The following is a 15,731-nucleotide window of genomic DNA, read 5'->3' as shown; positions in this document are numbered from 1 at the left end:
GGTGTTTTGGCCACCGAGAAAGAGTTCGGGAAGGCAGTGTTTTACCTGAGGAATGATGAGTTGGTGCATCGGGCCCTCAGTAGAGGGATCACGGTGGAAAACATCTTTTTACAGATGGAGCTGGTGACAGCTCCCACACAATGCATCGTCCTCGGCCACGTAAAGCCTTTCATCCCCAACGTGGACCTGCTTCCCGCACTAGCCCGTTTGGGGCAAGTACGGTCAGAAATAACTGCCATCAGGCACAAATTCAGGAGACGCACCCTCCGTACCGTAATCTCTTTCCGGCGACAGGTATTCATGCAGCTGGAAAAGGAGGACGAAGTTGAGGGCCGGTTTACTGTCCGGCACGAGGGGGTAGATTATCAGGTGTATTGGAGCTCTGAGCGCCCACGGTGCCATGCGTGCGGGGAGGTGGGGCACTTTCGGAGGGATTGTCCTAGCACCCGAAAACCCAGGGAGTCCACTTCGGGAACCAGTACCCCAGCTAACTCTGCCCCTGATCCCATTCCTGCTGCTACACCTGTGCCAGCCCCTGCTCCTGCCCCTGACCCTGTCTCTACCCCTGTCCCTATTCCTATGTCTGTTCCAGTCTCTGCTCCTACCCCTGTGGTTCAGGCGAGTGTACCTGAGGCTACGTGCGGGGAGGTTCAGGCGAGGGGTGGGGTGGAGTCTGTGCGGGGCAAGAAAGCGAGGAAGAAGTCGAAACACATGAAGAAGTCGGCCCCCGAGACCGCAGAGCTCACGCCCTTTTGCCCTGAAGTGGAGCGGGAGGCTCGGGGAAGTGCACAGTTGGACGGGGTGATGGAAGCGGAGAGTAACGCTCCATCGGTAAATCCCGCACCTGTGTGCTCCTCCGGCTTGAAGAGGAGAAGGGAATGTTCCCCCAAGAGGGCAGGGAATGTAGAATCGGGAGAGTCCCAGAAAGGGGTGTGATGCACCATCAATAACTTACTCTGAGACGTAAAGGCGAGATATCGGCTTTTATTGACTGGAAGAAGGAACAAGCAGTGGTTGACCACCATGCTACATCCTGGAGACTGAGAGGCCGGGCCCAGGCCTCAATCACCTTTATACAGGGTCTGTGGGAGGAGCCACAGGAACAGTCAGCAGGGGTCTGTGGGAGGAGCCACAGGAGCAGTCAGCAGAGGGGCGTGTCCAGACAGGTATATGTAGTTCACCACAGGGTGGGAATCCGGGTGGAAGTTGTGTCTAACCCTGAATCCCCAGATGTAGCTACCAGTCCTGTGGTGGGTGGTGTGGTTGTGCAGGAAGCTAGTGCTGGGCCTGTTTGCACAACTAAAACAGACCTGGAGCCCTCCACCCAGGACTTAGCAGTAAGCGCCTCCCTGGAGGCAAGTGTATTAAACAGTATGAGCGGAGAGGAGACCAAACTCTCTCACTGTCAGGCTGCAGGTGAATCCCTTGGACCAGAGGGAATCCCCTTCATGCCTGTCTCCTGGGGAGGGTGATATACCCTGAATGCCGACCCCATCAACTAATAGCCTGCAGGGAGTCCCTGGGGATTTTCCCTCCATCGTCGCAACTGCGGATAAGACTGATGCGACGGTGGAGCGGGAAGGTATGAGGGAGGGTGCTCGGATCATCACCTTGTGTGCATGGAATTTACTCCTCTGCACCCTCGGGTGGGATCTGGGTATTGGCACTTTAACAACCGGCTGCTGGAGGACAGCCGATTCCGGGATTCATTCCGAGCGTTCTGGGCCACCTGGAGAGAGAGACGGAGAGAGTTCAGCTCTCTATGGCTGTGGTGGGATGTGGGCAAGGCCCACATCCGGTTTTTATGTCGGGAGTACACTAGGGGGTCGACAAAGAGGCAGGGCTCTGAGATTGAGCGGCTAGAGAGAGCGTTGCTTGACCTAGAGTCCCGTCTTGGTCCGACCGGTGGAGACCATCAAATGTGGCAGGAATACCAGGAGAAGAAGGACGCACTAAGGAATCTGCAGCTTCAGCAGTCCCGAGGTGCATATGTGAGGTCGTGGATCCAAATGCTGCAAGATTTGGACCGCAGCTCACCCTTCTACTCGTTGGAGAAGTCGCGGGGAGTTCAAAAGCAGCTGGTGGAGCTACTGGCTGCTAATGGCTCCTCCATCACGGACCCCGACGAAATTATCAAAGAAGTCCGCTCATTCTATCGGTCCTTATTCTCACCAGATCCGTCAAATGTGGGGGCGTGCAGTGAGGTCTGGGAAGATTTAGCAAAGGTCAGCCCAGAGGACGCAGCGCGTCTGGACGCTCCCCTGACTGGGGAGGAGCTGTCTACTGCCCTTCGGCAACTCCGGAGGGGTAAGTCCCCTGGCTTAGATGGTCTGAGTGTAGAGTTTTATCAGGCTTTTTGGGATGTCCTGGGGGTTGATTACAGCCTTGTTCTAGGGGAGAGCCTAGCCACCGGGGAAATGCCCCTCTCATGGCGGAGAGCTGTTGTGGTCCTGCTGCCCAAGAAGGGAGACCTTCGCCTGCTAAAGAACTGGCGCCCGGTCTCCCTCTTGTGCGCGGACTACAACATCTTCGCCCAGGCAATGGCCAACCGTCTTGGTTGCAATCTTACATGGTCCCGGGCCGCTCCATCCAGGACAATGTCCACCTAGTATGGGACCTGATCCACCTGCAGCAGGAGACTGGGTCCCGGGCAGCGTTTCTCTCTCTTGACCAGGAGAAGGCATTTGACCGGGTAGACCACAGTTTCCTGGTGGGCATTCTGCAGGCCTTTGGGCTCGGACCACATTTTGTGGCCCGAGTTCGGCTCCTATACTCTGCCGCAGAGTGCCTTGTTAAGGTCAATGGATCGCTGACAGTGCCCATTCCCTTCAGGAGAGGAGTACGTCGGGGGTGCCCCATGTCCGGTCAATTGTACGTGATCTGTGTCGAGCCATCCCTGAGCCTTCTTCGGCGAAGGCTGACGGGTCTGTTTCTGCGTGAACCGGACATGGAGGTCGTCCTGTCGGCCTACGCCGATGATGTACTCCTCATGATGACAGATCCCAATGACCTGCGGAGGATGCGCGAGTGCCAAGAAGTTTTCTGGGCGGCATCCTCCGCTAGGATCAACTGGGCGAAATGTTCCGGACTCTTAGTGGGTCAGTGGCAGGTGGACTCCCTGCCGGAGGAGATGAGAGCTTTTGAATGGAGCACTAGACGTCTCCTCTATCTGGGAGTCTACCTGAGTCCTTCTGGGGAGACCTGGCTAGCGAACTGGCAGGACCTGGAGATGAAAGTCATGGCCCGGCTGGGGCGCTGGTCAGGCCTTCTCAGGGTACTTTCCTATCGAGGCAGGGTGGCGGTCATAAACCAGCTGGTGGCCTCCATGTTGTGGTATCGGATGGTCACCTTGGCCCCTCCTGCCCCGTTTGTTGCGAGAATGCAGAGGAAGTTAGTGGACTTCTTCTGGGGCAACAGGAAACACTGGGTCTCTGCAGCGGTCTTGAGTCTCCCAGTGGGAGAGGGCGGACAGTCGCTGGTGTGCGTTTGTACACGACTGGCGGCTCTCCGCCTCAGGACTCTGCAGAGATTCCTGGACGCCGAGCACCCTCCCAGGTGGCACGTGTTGGCGACTTTCTTCCTCCGGAGGGGCTGCTGTCTTCACGAAGATATGCGGCTACCACCGGCGGGCGTCAGCCGTACTGCTTTGCGGAATCTGCCCGGCTTCTATCAGGACCTACTGAGAGTCTGGAACATGGTCGCCTCAGGCCGGGAATCCCCTCCTCAGGCGGAGGGCGGGGTCCTGGCGGACCCTTGCCCTACCTCAGTGGATGTCAGTGCGGCTCAGTTGTGTGGACCGACTCAGGCCGAACTGCTTGTCGGGCCCAGACCCCACAATCTTCTCCCGGAGCCGTGTCCACACAACTTGAGCCGTCTCTCATCGATACCCACAGTCCCATTCAGGGATGCAAGTAGGAGGTATTTGTATGGGCTGCTGCTCCACACCCTCCACTTCCTTGCCCTTGTCCACCGTCCCGACACGCCATGGCGATCGGTCTTTCCACCCGGAGGTGAGGCGGGTCCCCACTGGAAGTCCCTTTACGAGGGGGTTCTTCCCATGCACCTGGGGGATCTCGGCTGGAGGGTGCTGCACAGAGCGGTGCCCTGCAATAAGTTTTTTAGTTTGTACATGGATCTCCCACCCGCATGCCACTTCTGCGGGCTGGAGGAGACCGAGTATCACATGTACATGGAGTGTGCGAGGCTGCAGCCTCTTTTTGCGTATTTGCGTGGGCTGCTTCTCGCCTTCTGGCTGCATTTTAGCCCCACCCTGTTTATATATGGTCATCCAGTAAGGAAGGGGGCATGGAGGGATGAGGATGTCCTAGTCAACTTGCTCCTGGGGCTGGCGAAATCCGCCATCCGAGGGTCTTGGAAACGGGTGGCGGGAGGATCTCCCCGGGCAGACTGCCTGGCAATGTTTAGAGGGTATGTTCGTGCCCGGGTCAATATTGAAAAGGAACACGCGCAGTCCACGGCGACCTTAGAGGAGTTTCGAGACCGTTGGGCTCCGCGGGGTGTAAATGCCATCGTGGATAGAGATGGCAACATTTTGGTGTAATGTCTATTGTCTATTTGTAGTGAAGTAACTGTGTTTGCCACTGATTTGTATATATTGTATAGCACCGATATTTGTAATAAAGGATTTTGTAATTAAAAAAAGGTCAGACACAGAGTGAATCTCCCTCCACACTGTCCCATCACACATCCCGGGGTCAGACACAGAGTGAAACTCCCTCCACACCGTCCCATCACACACTCCCGGGGTCAGACACAGAGTGAAACTCCCTCCACACCGTCCCATCACACACTCCCGGGGTCAGACACAGAGTGAAACTCCCTCCACACCGTCCCATCACACACTCCCGGGGTCAGACACAGAGTGAAACTCCCTCCACACCGTCCCATCACACACTCCCGGGGTCAGACACAGAGTGAAACTCCCTCCACACCGTCCCATCACACACTCCCGGGGTCAGACACAGAGTGAAACTCCCTCCACACCGTCCCATCACACACTCCCGGGGTCAGACACAGAGTGAAACTCCCTCCACACCGTCCCATCACACACTCCCGGGGTCAGACACAGAGTGAAACTTCCTCCACACCGTCCCATCACACACTCCCGGGGTCAGACGCAGAGTGAAACTCCCTCCACACCGTCCCATCACACACTCCCGGGGTCAGACGCAGAGTGAAACTCCCTCCACACCGTCCCATCACACACTCCCGGGGTCAGACGCAGAGTGAAACTCCCTCCACACCGTCCCATCACACACTCCCGGGGTCAGACGCAGAGTGAAACTCCCTCCACACCGTCCCATCACACACTCCCGGGGTCAGACGCAGAGTGAAACTCCCTCCACACCGTCCCATCACACACTCCCGGGGTCAGACGCAGAGTGAAACTCCCTCCACACCGTCCCATCACACACTCCCGGGGTCAGACGCAGAGTGAAACTCCCTCCACACCGTCCCATCACACACTCCCGGGGTCAGACGCAGAGTGAAACTCCCTCCACACCGTCCCATCACACACTCCCGGGGTCAGACGCAGAGTGAAACTCCCTCCACACCGTCCCATCACACACTCCCGGGGTCAGACGCAGAGTGAAGCTCCCTCCACACCGTCCCATCACACACTCCCGGGGTCAGACGCAGAGTGAAGCTCCCTCCACACCGTCCCATCACACACTCCCGGGGTCAGACGCAGAGTGAAGCTCCCTCCACACCGTCCCATCACACACTCCCGGGGTCAGACGCAGAGTGAAGCTCCCTCCACACCGTCCCATCACACACTCCCGGGGTCAGACGCAGAGTGAAGCTCCCTCCACACCGTCCCATCACACACTCCCGGGGTCAGACGCAGAGTGAAGCTCCCTCCACACCGTCCCATCACACACTCCCGTGGTCAGACGCAGAGTGAAACTCCCTCCACACCGTCCCATCACACACTCCCGGGGTCAGACGCAGAGTGAAACTCCCTCCACACCGTCCCATCACACACTCCCGGGGTCAGACACAGAGTGAAGCTCCCTCTACACCGTCCCATCACACACTCCCGGGGTCAGACACAGAGTGAAGCTCCCTCTTCTGGACTACCTCTGACAATGTTCATTGAGTTCTCCGAACTTCTCCAGTAGGTGATGTGTCTGTGCTGAAAGCTCTGTGGTTTCTCTCACCCCCAGGACATCCCCATCCCAACGCTAAAGGAACTGGCCGATGCCGTGAAACACAACAGCCATGTGAGAAGCCTGAGTATGGTCGCAACCCGGAGCAACGACCCCGTGGCCCATGTAGGTGGACCCCGTGTAGGGGAGGCACAGTCCCCTGACTGGATGGGAGGGAGCTGGGATTACCTGATTGGGTGGGAGGGAGGTGGGGGGTCACCTGATTGGATGGGAGGCAAGCGGTACCCCTGATTGGGAGGTTGCGACCACGATTGGCTGAGATGAAGATGGGATTTCCTGATTGGAAATCAGGGCAGCTGGTTGTAAGGTAGTGGAGCTTCCGTGATTGGAGGGGAGATGGTGCTCCTGACTGGGGAGGAATGGGAGGTGGTGGGCTCTTATTGGTGTGAAGAAAGAAGGGGCCCCTAATTGGTGGAGAGGGATGGTTAGGGCCCATGGATGGAGGTGAAGGGGCGATGTAACTCCCTGATTGGAGGGAAGGGGAGAGTAGGTGGGACTCATGATTGGTGGAAAGGGAAAGCTGGTGCCCCGATTGGTGGGTGGGAATGATGGGGATCCTGTTTGGCATGGTGGGATTGTGAGGAGCCATGAATGGAGATGAGGTGGGGACCTATGATTGGAGGAGAGAGGAGATGGTGTTCATGATTGGAGAGGATGGGTTGGTGGGAACCCATCATTGGAGGAGAGATTAATTGGGTAAGAATCAGATCCCCCCCCCCCCAAACATAGCCTGTGAAGGCCAGGATCGGGTGCCCTGTCTCTGTGGAAAGTGAACGGACAAAGCCCCACAGATCCAGCACCCACCATTGGCAAATGCTGTGGATACAGCATCCAGATCAGGCCGGGCTCGGATCGCACTCCGAGAGGAGGAGGTGGGATGAGGATTGGGGGGGAGGGAGGTATGTATATGGGGGAGGAGTGTAGGCTGGAGGAGGAGAGATACAGTTGAGGGATGGGGAGGAAATGTGTAGAGAAGGGGAAAAGTGAGGAGGAAGGGGGTAGAGTGGGGGAAGGTGAATGGGGAGGGGATAAGATGGCGGTGAGCAGAGGGAGGAGGTGTGTATGTGAGTGACCCTCCATCCTTGTTCCGTAGGCACTGGCAGAGATGCTCAAGGTGAACACCTCACTGAAGAGTCTCAACATCGAGTCGAATTTTATCAGTGGAGTGGGGATGGTGGCCATAGTGAGAGCAATGAAAGAAAACAACTCTGTGACAGAGCTAAAGATCGACAATCAGGTAGCGGTCACGCACACACAGACCATCACTGAGGATGGGCCTCTCTCTCACTCACACTCACAAACTCAGACACACTGTCACACCCACACTCTCTCTCACACGCGGGTTAATGATAGCTAACTTTGGATGCCTATGGCTGACGAATTGAGTATTTCTCATTCCTCCTCACTTGCATCCCTTCCTAGCGCCATCAGCTGGGTGATGCCGCCGAGATGGAGATTGCCAGTATGCTGGAACAAAACACAAACATCATCCGGTTCGGGTATCACTTCACGCAACAAGGCCCAAGAGCGCGCGCAGCCATTGCCATTACCAAAAACAACGATCTGTGTGAGTACTGAATCCTGCACGCTCTCCTCTGCCTGACTTCGGTTTTCCCAGCCTTTCTAATCCTGTTGCGATAGTCATCCCAGGCTCCAACTCCATCACAAACGGTAGTGGCGGGTTATCTGAAATGTGCCAAGATGGGAGATGAGGCTTAGGAGGCAGGGTACAGTGACGGGAGTACAGAACAGAGAAGGGTGGGGGGGGGGGTTGGCTCTTGCCTAACATGGCAGTGAGTGATCCATCAATGAATCAGGCCCTTCGGTCCAGCAGGACTGTGCTGACCACAACCACCCATTCACACTGACCCCATTTTGTTCTCCCCTCCTGTTTTCCCATCAACAACCCCGTGAACTCTAGCCCTTACCCGGGTGGGGGGTGATTTACTGCAGCCCATAAACCCCCAACCTCACATGTCCTTGGGATGTGGGAGGGAACCAGAGTGGCTGGGGGGAAACCCATGGGATCACACAGACACAAACACTGTGTGTGCCAGAGGTCAAACCAAGGCCTCTGGAGCTATGAGGCAGTGTCTCTCCCCACTGTGCTCCCTTTTTTGGGGAAGGGTTATTAGTTGAGGAAGGAATCTTTGGGCCCAAGTCTACAGATCCCTGAAAGTGGCCACACAAGTGGACAGGGTGTTAAAGAAGATGCCAGACATGCCTGTCATTTTGGTCAGGGCACTGTCTGTAACAGTCAGGGTGTCTTGATACACTTGTATAAAACTTTAGTTAGGCTAAATTAGTTAGGAATATTGTGTGCGGTTATGGTCGCCCTATCGGGGAGGCTATGGAGTGGGTGCAGGGTGCTGCCTGGATTAGGGGGAATGAGCTATAGGGGGAGGTCAGACAAACTTGGGTTATTTTCTCTGGAGTGGAGCCGGCTGAGGGGGGATCTGTTGGAAATTTATAAACCAGAGGCAGAGACAGTCAGAGTCACTTCCCCAGTGTAGGAATGCCAAACACTAGAGTGTACAGTTTTTAAGGTGAGAGGGGTGAATTTTAAAGGATGAAAAGTCCTGATGAAATCAATCTCCATAGATGCTGACTGACCTGCTGAATCCTCCAGCATTTTCTCTGTGTGTGTGTGTGTGTGTGTGTGTGTGTTTGCTCAAGATTTCCAGCATCGGCAGAATCTCTTGAGTTTATGAAAGTTCAAAGGCGATGTGCAGGGCAAGTTTTTTTTTACACAGAGAGGGGGTGCCTGGAGTGAGCTGCCAGGTGGAGGCAGATACGGTAGACCAGGAGATGGACACGCATGCAGCGATGGGAGTAGTTTAATTTGGCATCGTGCTTGGCCCTTTGGCTCAGCTGTGGTACTGTACTGCTGGGTGTTGTATGAACGTTGGCCACAGGGTTGTGGGGAGAACTTCCCCTGTTCTTCAGGAGCAGTGATCCGTCTTACAGGTCAGTTCCGGAGAATCCTCCTGGTTTAATGTCATGGAGCGATCCCTCCGTGCCACGCTCAGAGATCGGTCTAACACCCATCAGCTCCTCGTACGCTCATGCATTTCCACAGAGAGGGGGTCTCTGTGAGCAGTCGGCGGCTGTTAGGGTTAGGGTCATTGGGTCAGTACGGCTCCTCGTGCACTCATTTCACTTCACAGGTTGGCAGGGCAGCGATGGAGGCATTTGGCACGCTGGCCTTCAGCAGTGTTCTGAGTGCACGAGTTGGACTGTTGCGTTGCCATTGCACTTGGAATGTTGTGTTCGGGTTTCGTCACCCTGCTGTGGGAACGATGCCGTTAGCTGGCAGAGGAAATTTACATGCATGTTACTGGGGCTTGAAAGGTTGACCAGGCTGGGACTGTTCCTTGGCCTGTAGGAAACTGAGAGGTGAATTTATAGAGGTATATATAATCATGAGGGGCAGAGATCCAGTATGGTGAATGCCCACAGTCTTTTCCCCAGGAGTTTTAGGTGAGAGGGGAGAGATTTAATAGGAGCCTGAGGGGCAACTTCTTCACCCAGAGGTAATGAGCTGCTAGAGGAACTGGTTTAACTACATTTAAAATGCACTTGGACAGGTACACGGATAGGAAAGGTTCAGAGGGATACGGACAGGTACACGGATAGGAAAGGTTCAGAGGGATACGGACAGGGACACGGATAGGAAAGGTTTAGAGGGATATGGACAGGTACACGGATAGGAAAGGTTCAGAGGGATACGGACAGGTACACGGATAGGAAAGGTTTAGAGGGATATGGACAGGTACACGGATAGGAAAGGTTCAGAGGGATACGGACAGGTACACGGATAGGAAAGGTTTAGAGGGATACGGACAGGAACACGGATAGGAAAGGTTCAGAGGGATACGGACAGGTACACGGATAGGAAAGGTTTAGAGGGATATGGACAGGTACACGGATAGGAAAGGTTTAGAGGGATATGGACAGGTACACGGATAGGAAAGGTTCAGAGGGATACGGACAGGTACACGGATAGGAAAGGTTTAGAGGGATACGGACAGGTACACGGATAGGAAAGGTTTAGAGGGATACGGACACGTACACGGATAGGAAAGGTTTAGAGGGATACGGACGGGTACACGGATAGGAAAGGTTTAGAGGGATATGGACAGGTACACGGATAGGGAAGGTTTAGAGGGATACGAACACGTACACGGATAGGAAAGGTTTAGAGGGATACGGACGGGTACACGGATAGGAAAGGTTTAGAGGGATATGGACAGGTACACGGATAGGGAAGGTTTAGAGGGATACGAACAGGTACACGGATAGGAAAGGTTCAGAGGGATACGGACAGGTACACGGATAGGAAAGGTTTAGAGGGATATGGACAGGTACACGGATAGGAAAGGTTTAGAGGGATATGGACAGGTACACGGATAGGGAAGGTTTAGAGGGATATGAACAGGTACACGGATAGGAAAGGTTCAGAGGGATATGGACAGGTACACGGATAGGAAAGGTTTAGAGGGATATGGACAGGTACACGGATAGGGAAGGTTTAGAGGGATACGAACAGGTACACGGATAGGAAAGGTTCAGAGGGATACGGACAGGTACACGGATAGGAAAGGTTTAGAGGGATATGGACAGGTACACGGATAGGAAAGGTTTAGAGGGATATGGACAGGTACACGGATAGGAAAGGTTCAGAGGGATACGGACAGGTACACGGATGGGAAAGGTTTAGAGGGATATGGACAGGTACACGGATAGGAAAGGTTTAGAGGGATATGGACAGGTACACGGATAGGAAAGGTTCAGAGGGATACGGACAGGTACACGGATGGGAAAGGTTTAGAGGGATATGGACAGGTACACGGATAGGAAAGGTTTAGAGGGATATGGACAGGTACACGGATAGGGAAGGTTTAGAGGGATATGGACAGGTACACGGATAGGGAAGGTTTAGAGGGATATGGACCAAATGTGGACAAATGGGACTAGCTTAGATGAGTATTTTGGTCGGCATGAACCAGTCTATTTCCATGACACGTGACTGTAGTGACAGGCAGTCTCCTGAGCCCCTGGTGCTCACCATTGTGTTCTGCATTGCTGCCTGCAGTGTGGATTCAGCGAGATCCCACAGACAGCACCCCCCCCCCCTCCCATTAATGTCGGGTTCTGTGGTGGGGATGGACATTGAGCAAACATATGGTTGAGTCGCAGGGATGCCATTATGGGGTTGGGTTTCTTTCTTTGGGAGGGGCTGGATTCCAGGGTCCAATTCTGGGGGAGGGGCTCTGGAATTGGTGGGCATTGGAGCTGAGACTAATGGGGTGATCTCCCTCATCTCCCTCCCACAGTGCGTCAGCAACGGAGGCGGTGAGAAAGGACGTGGGACGGAAGCTGTGACGTCTCCAGGTCTTTGCCGCTGATTGGATCTTCGCCCGGCGCCTACGGGTAAACGGGTGGCTGCTCTGTGGAAACGCCAGTGTCCCGGCGGAAAGCCTTGCCCTCTTGCCTTAGCTTGAGAGGTTGAGGGTGAGGGGCTTTAGGGAATTTAAACAGACAATGATTACGAATAAAATGAGTCGCAAGTTTACAACTTTGAACTCATCTTGTCTTTGTTGCTAAGTTTCAACGATAGGCTTGTATCCTGGGGTACTATGGGTGCCATAGATACACCAGGATGGTATGTTCCCTCCTGGTGCCAGGATCAGGGATGTCTCGGATCATGTCCATGGCATTCTCAAGGGCGAGGGTGAGCAGAAGTGTTGGTACATATTGACATAGGTAGACAAGGTGAGGAGGTCTTGAAGAGAGATTTTAGGGAGCTAGGAAGAACGCTGAGCAACAGGACCTCCAGGGTAGCAATCTCTGGATTTCTGACTGTGCCACGTGCCAGTGAGGGTAAGAATAGGGTGATTTGGCAGATCAGTGCATGGCTGAGAAACTGGTGCAGGGTTTCAGATTTTTGGATCATTGGGATGTCTTGTGGGGAAGGGATGTACAAAAAGGACGGATTACACCTGAACCAGAGGAGGTCCAATATCCTTACGGGCAGGTTGACTAGAATCGTTCAGGTGGGTTTAAACTAATTTGTCAGGGGGGTGGGAACCGGAGGGATAGGGCTGAGGATGAGGTAGTTGGTTGACAAACAGAGGCAATGTGCAGTGAGCAAGGAGAGGATGGTGATCGGGCAGAATTACAGTCAACAGGATGAGATGCAACGTAAATGGTGGACAGAAAGGTGGATACAGGACTGAAGGTGTTGTGTTTGAATGAGCACAGTATACAGACCAGGGTCCATGAACTTGTAGTACAGTAACAGATTGGCAGGTATGGGCTTTACTGCATCTTGGCTGAAAGAAGGTTATAGCCAGAAGCTTAACGTCCAAGGATACACATTGTAGGAAGGCAGAGGGGGCAACATAGCTCTGTTGGTAAAAAATCAAATCAAATCATTAGAGGTGACATAGCACTGGAAGGTCTTGAATCATTGTGGATCGAGCCAAGGAACTGCAAGGGTAAAAAGACCCTGATGGGAGTTTTATACAGACCCCCAAACACTAGTAAGGATGTGGCCTACAAATTACAAATAGACATCGAAAAGTCATGCCTGAAGGCAGTGTTACAATAGTCATGGGGGATTTCAAATGCAGGTAGTTTGGGAAATTCTTGGTTGGTGCTCAGTTCCAGGAGGGGGGGGTTTCTAGAGGCCTATGAGATGGCTTTTCAGAGCAGCTCCCGGTTGAGCCCCCTAGGGAATCAGCTGTTCTGGATTGGGTGTTGTGCAATGAACCAGAATTGATTAGAAAAGAACACTGGCAGGGATCATGGCAGAGCAGCAATGGCTGGGATTTCTGGGAGAAATTTGGAAGGTACAGGATATAAGGCCTGGACAGAGTGGATGTGGTAAAGATGTTTCCTATGGTGGTGGGGGGGGGCTAAGACCAGAGGATACAGCGGGATAGAGGGATGGCCATTTAGAACGGAGATGAGGAGGAATTTCTTTAGCCAGGGAGTGGTGAATCTGTGGAATTTGTTGCCACAGGCAGCTGTGGAATCAGGTCTTTACGAATATTTAAGGCAGAAGTTGATAGTTTCTTGATTGGTCAGGGCATGAAGGGGCAGGAGACTGGGGCTGAGAGGAAAATTGGATCAGCCATGATGAAATGGCGGAGCAGACTCAATGGGCCTTTGGCCTAATTCCGTTCCTGTATCTTGTGGCCCTGTGCACATATGTGAGTGCACACACGAGTGAGTGTGTCTGTGAAAGAGTGCACATGCCATGTCGATAAGCAGTTTTCACGTTCTCCCCGTGACTGCATGGGTTTCCCCCAGGTGCTCCGGTTCCCTCCCACATCCCCAGAGGGATGCTGTAAATCACCTCCCGTGTGTGTGTAGCTGAGGGGTAGACAAGGGTGAAGTTCAGAATCAGGTTTATTATCACCAGCATATGATGTGAAATTTGTTAACTTAACAGCAGCAGTTTATTGCAGTATATAATCTAGAAGAAATAAATAAAAATAAGTAAATCTTCAGCACACTTTATACATTATTGAATAGATTAAAAAATGTGCAAACCAGAAATAATATATATTTAAAAAGTGAGGTGATGTTGAAAGGTTCAATGACCATTTAGGAATCGGATGGCAGAGGGGAAGAAGCTGTTCCTGAATCGCTGAGTGTGTGCCTTCAGGCTTCTGTACCTCCTCCCTGATGGTAACAGTGAGAAAAGGGCATGCCCTGGGTGCTGGAGATCCTTCATAATGGATACTGCCTTTCTGAGACACCGCTCCCTAAAGATGTCTTGGGTACTTTGTAGGCTAGTGCCCAAGATGGAGCTGACTAGATTTACAATCTTCTGCAGCTTCTTTTGGTCCTGTGCAGTAGCCCCTCCATACCAGACAGTGATGCAGCCTGTCAGAATGCTCTCCACGGTACAACTGTAGAAGATTTTGAATGTATTTGTTGACAGGCCAAATTTCTTCAAACTCCTAATAAAGTATAGCCGCTGTCTTGCCTTCTTTATAACTGCATTGATACGTTGGGACCAATTAGATCCTCAGAGACACCCAGGAACTTGAAACTGCTCACTCTCTCCACTTCTGATCCCTCTGTGAGGATTGGTATGTGTTCCTTCGTCTTACCCTTCCTGAAGTCCACAATCAGCTCTTTCATCTTACTAACGTTGAGTGCCAGGTTGTTGCTGCGGCACCACTCCACTAGTTGGCATATCTCACTCCTGTACACCCTCTCGTCACCACCTGAGATTATACCAACAATGGCTGTATCATCAGCAAATTTACAGATGGTATCTGAGCCACACAGTCATGGGTATGGAGAGAGCAGAGCAGTGGGCTAAGCACACACCCCTGAGGTGCGTCACCACCTGAGATTATACCAACAATGGCTGTATCATCAGCAAATTTACAGATGGTATCTGAGCCACACAGTCATGGGTGTGGAGAGAGTAGAGCAGTGGGCTAAGCACACATCCAAGGTGCACCAGTGTTGATCGTCAGTGAGATGGAGATATTATCACTAATCCGCACAGATTGTGGTCTTCTAGTTAGGAAGTCGAGGATCCAATTGCAGAGGGACCTACAGAGGTCCAAGTTCTCAATCAAAATGAGGAAAGAATCAAATGAGATCAGAGTTAATGAGTAGACACAGACGCCGTGGTCTGAGGGCCTTGTTTCTGCCCTGTATGAGAGTAAATAGTATGGTGCTGATGTACAGGGACCTCAGGGTGCAAGTCTATGGCTCCCTGAAAGGGGCATCACAGGAAGATAAGGTGGTGAAGATCGTGTCTGACACAAGGGTCTGTGGTGTGGCATAGAATGTAAGTGTTGGGACATTATGTAGTAACTTCGCATGGGCAGTCCCAAGCCCGGCTGTGAAAGGACGGTTGGGTATGGGGCAAGCAATCCCCTCCTGTAAAAGAAAACAAAACTACAGAAACGTCAACAGTAACTCTAAAGACCTCATCCCTGAGAGAGGAAGGATCTTCACTGAAAAGATGTATGAAGTCATGTGGTCAAAATGGAAGTCACAAGGCTGATGGACCTTTTATCAAACATCTGAACCCCGGGCGCTGTTCTGGTCACCCATCTATAGGAAGGACGTGGTCACCCTGGAGAGGCCGCAGAGGACATTCCCCAGGACGCTGCCTGGACTGGGCGGCTCTAGCGATGGGGAGAGATCGCACGGGCTGGGACTGTTTTCCCCGGAGTGAAGGAGGCTGATAGGGCAGACAGTCTTTTCCCCGCGGTGGGGGCATCAAAAGCAAAAGGGTGGGGGTTTATTTTTATTGAGATACAGCGTGGAATAGGCCCTTCGAGCCGCGCCGCCCATCAGTCCTCCACTTTAACCCGAGCCTGATCATGGGACAATTTACAATGACTTTGGACCGTGGGAGGAGAGCGGAGCAGCGGGAATTGAACCCGGGTCGTTTGTACCGTAACCGTTGTGCTGCCGTGCCGCCACAAGGGGAGGGGTGGGGTGGGGTGGGGTGGGGGAGATTTAAAGGGAGAGTGTTTCACACAAAGAGGGCTTGATATC

At 53.1% G+C, this 15,731-nt stretch overlaps 1 protein-coding gene across 2 annotated transcripts in view; it reads left to right on the top strand.

Moving 5' to 3' along the window:
* The window catches only part of tmod4 (tropomodulin 4 (muscle)), a 39,769-nt gene extending 28,000 nt beyond the window's left edge, over nt 1-11,769 (top strand). For both annotated transcript variants that reach the window (XM_073061292.1, XM_073061293.1), the window contains exons 7-10: nt 6,189-6,296; nt 7,285-7,428; nt 7,614-7,758; nt 11,528-11,769. In XM_073061292.1, the coding sequence (XP_072917393.1) occupies nt 6,189-6,296; nt 7,285-7,428; nt 7,614-7,758; nt 11,528-11,550 (420 nt within the window). In that variant the 3' untranslated portion in view covers nt 11,551-11,769. The remainder of the gene's footprint in view (nt 1-6,188; nt 6,297-7,284; nt 7,429-7,613; nt 7,759-11,527) is intronic.
* Nucleotides 11,770-15,731: the final 3,962 nt, after the last annotated feature.

The sequence above is a fragment of the Hemitrygon akajei genome, chromosome 11 (genome assembly GCF_048418815.1).
Source record: "Hemitrygon akajei chromosome 11, sHemAka1.3, whole genome shotgun sequence".
NCBI classification, from domain to species: domain Eukaryota; kingdom Metazoa; phylum Chordata; class Chondrichthyes; order Myliobatiformes; family Dasyatidae; genus Hemitrygon; species Hemitrygon akajei.
This window is presented reverse-complemented; position numbering and strand designations above follow the sequence as displayed.